This window comes from Syzygium oleosum, unplaced genomic scaffold (genome assembly GCF_021117445.2).
Source record: "Syzygium oleosum isolate NSW1041296 unplaced genomic scaffold, Sole_v2.1 Sole_v2.25, whole genome shotgun sequence".
NCBI classification, from domain to species: domain Eukaryota; kingdom Viridiplantae; phylum Streptophyta; class Magnoliopsida; order Myrtales; family Myrtaceae; genus Syzygium; species Syzygium oleosum.
The window spans coordinates 1107090-1117333 of NW_026607509.1; the positions used below are offsets into that span (position 1 = coordinate 1107090).

General features: G+C 39.5%; 1 protein-coding gene across 4 annotated transcripts; it reads right to left on the reverse strand.

The window, feature by feature from the left end:
* Positions 1–539: 539 nt before the first annotated feature.
* LOC115674725 (uncharacterized) lies at positions 540–9249 on the reverse strand. 4 transcript variants are annotated; one of them, XM_056302827.1, is made up of 15 exons: positions 9100–9249; positions 8092–8555; positions 7745–7838; positions 6548–6734; positions 6333–6462; positions 5257–5472; positions 5088–5174; positions 4821–4955; positions 4436–4549; positions 4068–4315; positions 3885–3965; positions 3337–3568; positions 2331–2429; positions 2012–2197; positions 540–1140 (listed from the first exon to the last, which is right to left on the reverse strand). In XM_056302827.1, the coding sequence occupies exons 2-15, from the start codon at positions 8431–8433 to the stop codon at positions 1039–1041; spliced, it is 2253 nt and encodes a 750-aa protein (XP_056158802.1). In that variant the 5' UTR covers positions 8434–8555; positions 9100–9249; the 3' UTR covers positions 540–1038. The 4 variants fall into 4 exon arrangements, with proteins under 4 accessions (XP_056158802.1, XP_030453072.1, XP_056158801.1 ...); XM_030597212.2 differs by having other exon boundaries at positions 6204–6462; XM_056302826.1 differs by having other exon boundaries at positions 6204–6462; positions 8092–8541; positions 9100–9212.
* Positions 9250–10244: the final 995 nt, after the last annotated feature.

The window sequence follows — 10244 nt, forward strand, 5'->3', positions numbered from 1 at the left end:
CTGGCCAAAACTTGAAAAGGGCTACAAAGAGTTGGGATAATCTTATAGCTCAAACGGATATCTAAGTGGGACCATTTCTTGGTACATGTCCATCACCCGAATCAGATAAGCAATTTCAATAATTTCAAGAAAAAATATAAGTTTTCTTCTGCACTTTTTTTTTTCTAATTTGGATTTCATTTTCATGTCAAGGTGGTTGAGCATACTCGAAATTTATGATCGCCGAGTTTAGTGCACATTTTGGCCGACATAAGTTCCTGTTTCGAAATATCTGTCAACAGATGAATATCATATGCGAGATGATTTCTTTTATCTTTTCAAGTTGTCGCATCATGGACACTTTTCAAAAACATGATTTTGGGCCTATCAAAAATCTATCTCATGCTTGGAGGGAGTCCTCATGAGAGTCTGCCAAGACTTACCCTGGTTGCTAAAGGGCACTGGATGAGTGGATCTTCATCTATCAGGAAAGGAAAGCTGTAGTGTTTAAGCTCAACCGAACCCTTCATTCATTCCCACAAAAGAAAACCTTTCATTCATTTGCTCATGAAACAATTGCATAGATAAAAAGTGTTTGGGATTCTGAACTTCTGTAATCAAATATGTCTGAAATTATTGGGACTACCCTCTGGCTTGGGCTCCCGTATAATGATATCGAGCAAGGAAGGGATCTAGCTTTCTGTTTATGATGACTACTGACTGTGAAAGAACCAATAAATATAGACATTTCTTAGAAAAATTGAGATACTTTCCTCTAATTACTGATCATGATAGATTTTACGTGTGAGAAGGGAAAAAACGCCTGTACTCACGTTCGCCTTTGTTTAGAAAATATGCCGGAGTTTGGCACCATCTTCGCAAAACTGTGGTTCTCGGGATGGTGTGGCACTGCATGCACTTTCTTTAATCCAGTAAGTCATCAGCATCTGTAGCTCATTCGAAGAAGAGTTGTTGCTACTATCTGCAGTTTCTCTTCTATTGATATACACTCAGCTCCCGCAATACCCGAGAACTCCCTTCAGGGATTGATATGGTAATTCAGGTGGTTTTCATGAGGCACTCTTGTGGCAGCCCAAACTCCTTATTCTGATGATCAACTTGTTGCCTCCATGGATCATTGTGTAACTTATAGTGCAAGACCTTGTAAGGACAAAAATAGATGAGTCATTGTTCATCCTCATACACACGCACAAAAACTTGGCAATAATATGCAATATAGAAGGTACAATTAACATTTCCATACTCCTCATGATATGGAACTGGAGAATGTTCAAGAATGAAGATCATTGCAGTCTACTAGCAAGCAGCATGAAAGCGGCTACCACAATCATTTGGGAGCGTCAACATACATTGACCCACTTTGCTTCCACTAATATCGGCACAACTGCTAATGCACGGTTCTCAAAGTTGTGAATTTCTACGATGAATGGGCTGTGACAAAACAAATTACCTGATCTAGAGAAGGAGAAAACCTGAAAATTTTCTCTTCTGAGTTTCGTGGCGGTAATAGAAGGAGCGGGCAAGTTGTCAACAATGTGTGGACAGAGTTACACAGAGAAATAGAAGCTCGACCCACTTTTATAGTCAAAATGGGCGCAAGGATTTATAATTTGGTTTTTCTTGCTTATTTACACTGTTTTACATCCAAACCTCTTGGTTTTTACGTGAGGAATAGGATCATATCAATGATTTTGTTTCAGAGATAAGCTTTCCACGATCTTATGTTGATTTTTAAGCTTTATAAGAACAGGAGTGTTTTGCTAACGGTAAGATTAGCTAAGCTCACTAAAGTTGAAAGAACGTTTAAAGAAGAAAATAATTACATCAAGAACTAAGCAAATTAATCTTATCCACATTTATTTCCTGCCATGTGGCTACTGAAGATACATTATGTTCTTTTCCCCGTTGCTGTCCATGTTGCAACTGCTGTTGCTCATCCATGATAAGTCTTTAGTCCACAGGGCAACAAAATCTAACACGCATTTGTTTTGTGGTTAATATTAAGAAGTACCTGCAGAAATGTGGCAAAGACATCATCTTCACTGAACTTCAGAAATGCACTTGCCCAGTCGTCCACTCTACTGAAAGCATTTCTCTGCCTCTCAGCCTCTAGCAGAATCGAATCTCGGTACATGAACCTCTGCCAGATTTTCTGAACATTTGCCAGCTTGAACCTCACTTCTGTCTCATTGAATCCCTTGAAATGTAAATGGAGTGCCAAAAGTCATCAGCAGTAAGAGAAGTATGTCTTAGGAAAATGACATAGTATTAGTGTCATTTGTCCTACAAGTGTCCCACTTAAATTTGTTAGCATGAATTAAAACTATTACCCGCAGAATCTTTATCATGTCAGGAATTCCATCTTCACGTAAACGAACCGCAAAGCTTTCATAGTTGAGTACATTCTCATATGGCAAGTATATCCCATCCTGAACATGAAAAATTTCAAACAGAAATAAGAATAGAATAAATTTCGACTTTTCCACACAATAATTAGGAATGGGGACTCTCAAAATAGTACATGAATCGTTAAAAGCAGAACGAATGAAATAAGCAGGCTAGGCTGAAAATATAGGACAAAATTCAACTTGCTCTGAGATAATAATCCAATTTTGAACTGTATCATCTTCTCTTATTCATTGTCAAGTGATGGAGAGGTTATGATTTAGCAAAATGTGCTCTTAAGGGAACACCATCTTGCAAACAATTGAATCTGACTAGACAATCACTTCATGTTCACGTAGTAACACTAACATCAGATGAAGGAAATCAAATCTTTAAGAAGAACTAACATATGACAGTAACAGGACATGTTCTGTTCACCCTACTACAGTCACCCAGGATCTTCATGCAGAACTAGTTCAGTTTCATGAGAAAAACACTAATTAAGTTTAAGAAAATTAGTCTCTAAATCCACTGTCTGTGGCAAATGCACTAGGAAAATGTGCCAGTTAAAAGTAAAAACTGTCCAAAAGGTTAAAGCTCTTTGACAGAATAGTATTCCTTGCCATTCAAAACCTACAAGTTGCTTTCACAAGATATTATACTCTACTAATTCTTTTTTTTCCTGGCCAGCAATATTTTCTCTGCTATGTGCCAAATCTTAAGACCCACATTAGTAGTGTTTCACACCAAATTCAAGATCAGAAGATGCATAATAAGCATTTCTGATCTTGTCAACCAACCATATCCATATCCAAAGAAGGAATAGACCCAACAGCCCATGCTACCCCACCTTTTGCATGCCGAAAATACATACTTTAATTGAGCCCATGTGAAGCATTCTTTAACGTCCACGAGATAGCATCATCAGGAGAACAGAACAAAAATATATACCTGAATGACCACAGGAATGCATCCCTGCAATATACTATCTTCCATTCGACCGCTCCAACCATCTCCAGGCAGCACCCCACAAAAAATAGAACTAGCTAAATCCTCGTGATAGTTGTCAGAACGCAGTGGGGTCACTATCACATCTTCAGCATGCTGTCTCCCAAGCTTCCCTTCTTTGTTAGGGCTTGATCCAAATTCTTCTGCCAACTTCTGTCTGATACCCATGCTATAGCTGCAGATAAGGGGAAAAATGTAGGAAACGTGAGATAAGAAACTATGCCATGGAATTCACTTTGGGAAAGAAATCAGCAAGATTCACTAAGGTATCTTCATCTCTGCTCTCTCTCTGGCAAGCCGGGGGATTTTTTGCCCCCTTTTGTTGGAGGAGGTTGTTGGCATCGATGATGCTATCGAGACGTTATAGGTGTAGGAAATTGTAAGCTCGGTAAGGTTGGCTCATCTAAGGCACTTCCCGAGCACTATCTTCCAAAATGAAAACGCCATAACAATATAATGGAAGCATCTAAAAAGGTCCTGGGATTACTTACGTGTCTTCCGGCCTTCCATTTGCATAAGCTGGTCCCAAATTTCCATTGAAATAGAACAGTTTTTTCCTTTTCTCATAGGGCCTACGAAAGATTTGCATCGCTTAGCTATAGTAAAATGCTCCTAAATTCTTCACTCGGACAAAACTACAATGAATGAGAAATCTGATGAAACAGAACCCGAACCTAGCCCAAAGATTCAAGTTTACAGCATTTGCATCAGGGATCTTCCATGCAGGAAGAACTAGATCTTTATCAGGGTCGAAACATGGATGGTCCCCCTTTCGATCCAAAGAAATTCGATCCCAGTTATCAGCCCAGTAGGCTGTGGTTGAGTGGTTGTGCTTTGAATTTGTATTACCCCAGTGAACCAACATCATGCTGTTCCATATCTCCTTGGGGGCATAGCAAGCACCTTCATCCCAGGAAAAAGACTGCAAGGAGATACGAGAATCACGTGATAAGTATATGCACCAAGAGTGGCTGTGTTATAATATTCAGTCCCTTCCACTCTGTCTTTGTGTAGGAAAAGGGAAGAGTTCCTTATTATATACCCATATGTGGTCCTTTCCAGATGAACGGTTCCAAAAGGGATATTGGGAAACTATGTGATAGTATGCCTTCTTGTAAAAATCCAAGGTGAGAGAGCTCCTCAAACCCATATGGTCCTGATAAGTAGATACAAAGTTGCACAAACAATTGCATCACTACATATTCAGAAAAAAGAAGACAATCAATACTCGAGAATTTAAACACAGAAGCTCTTAAAGCACAGAAAAAATCGTGGTAAAAGAACAAACATCGGGTGATAAGTTCCCGTAACAGTCACGGGCTAACCTGAACAAATGAAGGAAAATAAAACGATGCATGAAAATGCACATAAGTCACATGATTATATCCTGTACCAGATAGGTTAAAGCAACTGCTAAGAAATTGTACCTGCATACTCAAATGAGGCGCATCATCAGCACGAGTAATTATGCATGAATCAAGAACAGGCACGAAGAAAAAATCTGCTTCTTCACCATTCAGTGTCCTGTGTGGACTAGCTAAGATACTTTCATAGAGTGCCATCTGCAATCACCAGAATAAAGATAATTGACTGTTACTACTGTGGAAGGATTTAGCTTCGAATAATTGGTAATATAACTACTAAAAAGAAATAAATCTCAACTTTTTCTACGGATATGCTTTATAATGTTCTACCTGGGAGCCATACAGCTGGTCTGTCCACAGAGTTGCATTCCTGTCATCATAGATTCTGTTGACACATTCAAACTTGAAGTGTCGTCCCTGTAGATTCCATCTAATTGTAAGAATCATATCTACATCATCCAAATATCTCAAGAAAAGAAAAGGCAACTCTCTCTCTGACCTCGAGAAGTAGACTGTTAAATTCTGGGGGCAGATCATACACGTATATAAGTGGCCTCTTCCTTCTTAGAGAAGTGTTGAGACGGACAAGAGTCCCCGTGAGATTCTTATTAGTAGGAACTTCAATTTGAGCTGGGCGTAACCATCGAGGCCAGTCTCCCACAGATGACACCACCGACGGAATACTGCAATCATCTCCATACCAACCATTCTCACACTGACAATTAGAACATGCTCATTTATAATTGCAGACCATCAACACAACAAGAATAAAATGCAACAAGATGTGGTAAGACTAATTTGACCTTACTAGTGTCATTAAGATCAACTAATAGAAAATGCATGTAGACCCAAAATTCACTGATGTGTACACAACAACAACGACACAACGGACAAGAAAAATGTTTTTCCAAGAGGTAGGGCACTTTTACATCAATAAGTTTCGTTAGACCACAATGAATGGAGCGGTCAACTAGGAGAGAAATTAAAAAAAAACTCAATTATTTAAAGTACTCTCATCTTATTACAGAAAAGTGGGATGCAAACTAAAAATGCTGTTGCCAGATCCATTAGCTGTAGCTCTCGTTCTGAAACATAAAATGTTTCTTACAGAATGTCCGAAATCCAAAAGGCAGAATAAGTGCATGCTGACTTATTGTCCATGCATTTCCATCCCCAGTCAAATAACTTTTCCATTATCAAGAACAATAAACAAGATCCGCCAATTAACCACCCCAGAAGATCTAGTGGAGCTATTAGCACAAGATGCAGAGGAGTTGGTGAAATATCAATCGTTTGCGGAGTGGCAAAAACATCTCTGATAAAAAAACATTTGCACTAGCTTATGTACTTTGTCACTTCGAAATTGAAAAGGATCGTCAATCAACTTGTCCTATTTGAATTCGAAATTAAGTTGAATCATCCTGCACATGAGTGTAAAACTTATACCTGACAGAATCCACCACGACAGTATCCATGTCCAGAGCACTGATTGATACAAGTGCACAGCACTGGCACTTCACAAAACCTACCCCATAGGCCATCATATTTACAGTCACACTCCTCCTTGAAATGTACCTTGGAAGAATAAACATCAGCTGGATCCACATTACACCATCCTGGCATACTACCATTCGTTGTGAATATATTCTCCAAGTCAGCTTTTGCCCAATCAGTTACTTTGGGACCTCCATCTTTAGAAGGCAGCCTAGAAAATATTTCCATCAGTTCCCACTAATTTAGTCCAATGGAACATGTGAAGCAATGCCCACATAGTCATTTCATATACTTACTTCACTTGAAACCCACATGCCTCAGCCACTGGACGGTTTGGATACTTGGTTCCTTCTCCACAAAAGCACATGGCTCTAGTTGTATCGCAGTGAGCAGAGCAAATTGAGACAACCCATCGCCCAAATGGTAGCTCCGATGATGCTGGGTAATTGCAGTCCAGATGCAATTTCTCGGAGCATCCTTCCCCTGTCCCAGATGGTGATTACTTTATTGGACAACGAGGCAACTAAAAGAGTCACAGAAAGGAGGGTATTTTCTATGATTACCCTCGTAGATTTGCTTACACAAAATAATTTGAGAATAAATAATTGGAAAGATAAGAAAATTATCCACAATATAACTTTGCAGCGGAAATAACCCCCAACTAGATAGAGCAGATGTAAGCAAAGACTATAGTGAATTTAGCAACAACAACATATTTTAAGGCATGAATAAGAACATTATAACAAAATGGAAAGCATAATTAACTCCAACATCCCAAATCTGTGAAGTTGTGGACATTCCATAAGTTTGGATGAGGTAAGCAGATCTTGTGAGACATTCCCAATAAATAAATCCTGGAAAATTTGGTAGTGTGACACACAGAAGTTCTCCATATTGTCCCAAAGCAGCTTGTAATACACATAAAGGCTATACATTCAAGCTATTAATTCTGCCATTTCCATTGTAAGGTAGATCACCAGCCATGAAGCCATACTTTGTTCACCCAATGTTCGAACTAGCAAATGTCATGGTTGCTATATATTCTAAATGCACCAACCCCAGGAATTAGCTAATGCCAGATCCAGATGTTATCCCTGTGCCTAAGGCTATGGGCAACACTACTTTTTAGCAATTTAAGTTCAATCGATAACAGGACAGGAACATGAAAGAAGAAACAGGACTTAAAAGAAAAAACTTAAAATGCTTTATATCTTAATTGCTCCATATGTCGAATACCGTTCCCCATGTGATGAATTCCCTTTCGCAGTCCCCAGGTGATGATTAAATTGATCAACTAGGCAGATAGGCCAGCAGGGAAGATTAGTCTTCCGTATAACCGGTAACTTCAGTGCAGATGATGTACATTTCATGGATTCTTGGTTAGATGTAGACAATGAGAGAACTAAAAGTAAAGGATAGAACGCCAATCATTAATTGATTAACTCAAACTGGTGTTATTGATGAGATTACAGAATCCTCGAGATGATACTAACCACTGAAACCATGAAAGCAACGGCATTGCCCTAACTCGTGGTTACAAATGCCTTGACCACTACAATCATCTTTGCAGCTCAGGCCACCTATAACCTGCCAAAACAAGAACAAGTTATAGACAAGAGCACAATAATGCGCGCCAACATCAACTTCTATCCAGCATTTACATAGAAAAGGAATGTGTTTGCAGTTTTCGATACTTAAGTATCCAATGATGCTGATGCCGACCAAGCTACTTTTGTTTATTAGTTCTAAGTATACGCAAGAATTTACACCTCTAAGCTGAAAATGCTTCAAGAAAATCAATCGTTGACAAGGAAGAGGACAAAATCTTTGTCTTAATTACCTCAACAACATTGACTTCCTCTGTTACAGAATCACAGCCAGATAGCCACCTACCTATCCTGGCCTTCCAAGGTGCACCACGATACACCACCGCGTAGTGAGAGTCGGCTGGGAATTGGTTATCCAGATTAACACGTGATTTTATTCCCTGACCATTACTCGTGCCTCCCTCACTCGATCCATTTAATGGCAGGCAAGAGTTTTGAACTCTTTGAGCACTTAAATAATCCAAAGAAGGTACAACGGGATACACGAATAGATGAACCAACGAAATCAATGCCACAATAGAAGCAATCGCTCCGGCCAAAGACCATGAGAATTTCAGTTTCTCAAGATGAAACATCCTTCAATAACAACTCGGGAACAACTTTCCAGCAGATATTTGAACTCAGAATCACCAGTGCAATCTCTGAACTCAAAATTGCCAGCGCTTCTCTATGCACCTGTCCGACTGAAAATTGGTACCTATAAGACCAATGCGATAGTTATCAAACAATGAATCTAGTAAAGAATGCTAATAACTTCACATAAGTATGGAGACTAGACAGTTCATTGACGAACTAGTTCATCATAAAGCAATTTGTATGCGTATGTCGCGCGCAATGTCCAATAGCTCGGCATGTCATTCGCATTGCAAAAGGCGACAACTTTTTCCAACCCCGGATATCGAAACAATTTCCAAGTGACACCCACAATTACTCGCGAACCCCGCGTCGAATTCCCCGCGTACGACCAATCACAAAGCAAGGCAAAAGAAAAAAACGAATTCCAACAAACAGATGACGGGTCAACACGAATGAAGCTGAGCAAAACTTCCAGCGATCAAAGAGAACCAACTGATCGATTCTCTCAGATCCAAAATGGACACTGGCGCACGGAACAAAACTCAGCTCACGACACCCGGAACACGAAGAGGAGGAAGAAGATGCTGAATCAACGTGACGACGCTGTCAAGCAATCACATGAAAGAAAGTCAGAGAGAGAGAGAGAGAGAGAGAGAGGAGCTCGCCATTTGTATACTGGCGCGCAATTTGCAGATTCCACCAAATTGCTCCCAAAAAACAATTGAGTAATCGCCGCCAATGATCGCCATGGATGTCAGCTGCTTCACAGATGGACAGAGAGAGAGAGAGACAGAGAGACCAGAGAAATTCCTTGTTATCCCCGAACGGACACGAGGAGGGGGGCGAAATTACCGCCCATGCCCCTCTCGCGTTGGCCTGTACGTGGGGGAGGGAGCCGTTGGGCTTGGCGGCAACCGGCGAGGGTAGAATCGTCAATCCGGACGTGAGCGTGAGCCGCGGGCTGCGAAGGGGAAGCGTGCGCGTGTAAAGACTAAAGAGGACGGCTTTTTCGGCTTTTTTGGTTTGGCCTAGTTTACCATTTACGTGCGAGATTGACCATCAAATTGATATAGTACGAACATAAGTTTGCTTTTTTTATGAAAAGGCTTGCTGAAATTTAAGTGAGAATTTAGGTAAATTAGCTTTGTTTCTCGCATTTAGCGACGTGTTTAATTATGATACATTAGGTAACCCTTTTCTTAATAGAGTCATTTGCATTTGATTAAAGCATATTGTTCGCGTCCGATCAGAGGTAAATCGTTCGTATTAATCGGCTGATGATGTTCGAACCTGAAGAGATCAGGCCAAATACGAATTGGACATTCTCGGCAATGGGGCAATAGGCTCAAGAGGTCATTTGTTCATCTCTGTTTCATAAATTCTTTGTTAAAACTTGAAAGTGTGTGAGTGCATCTTTCTCAATTTGTGTACTGTGTACTTGAGAGTTCTGCTAAACGAGTCTATTATTGCCGATGATTTTCAATGTAGATTAGCGAGTAAATGCATAAAATCCATAGATTCCATATCTACCACTGCATTAAATGAGTAGTTGAATAACGAAAAGACAAGTTGCTTGGGGACGTAACGTTTGTATTTGTCAGCTTATTTTAATTTGTACTTTTTTACTTTCTCTCTAAAATTTGAAGATAAAAACGTCTTATTTAAGATTCCAAAAGTTATGAAATATTCACGATAAGAATATTTTTCGTTTGAAATAACTAGTCAATAAAAAAATATTTTAATTACTGATAATAATTTACGTCTAAATATTTTATGAAAGATGAGAATATTTTTCATCCATTCATATTTA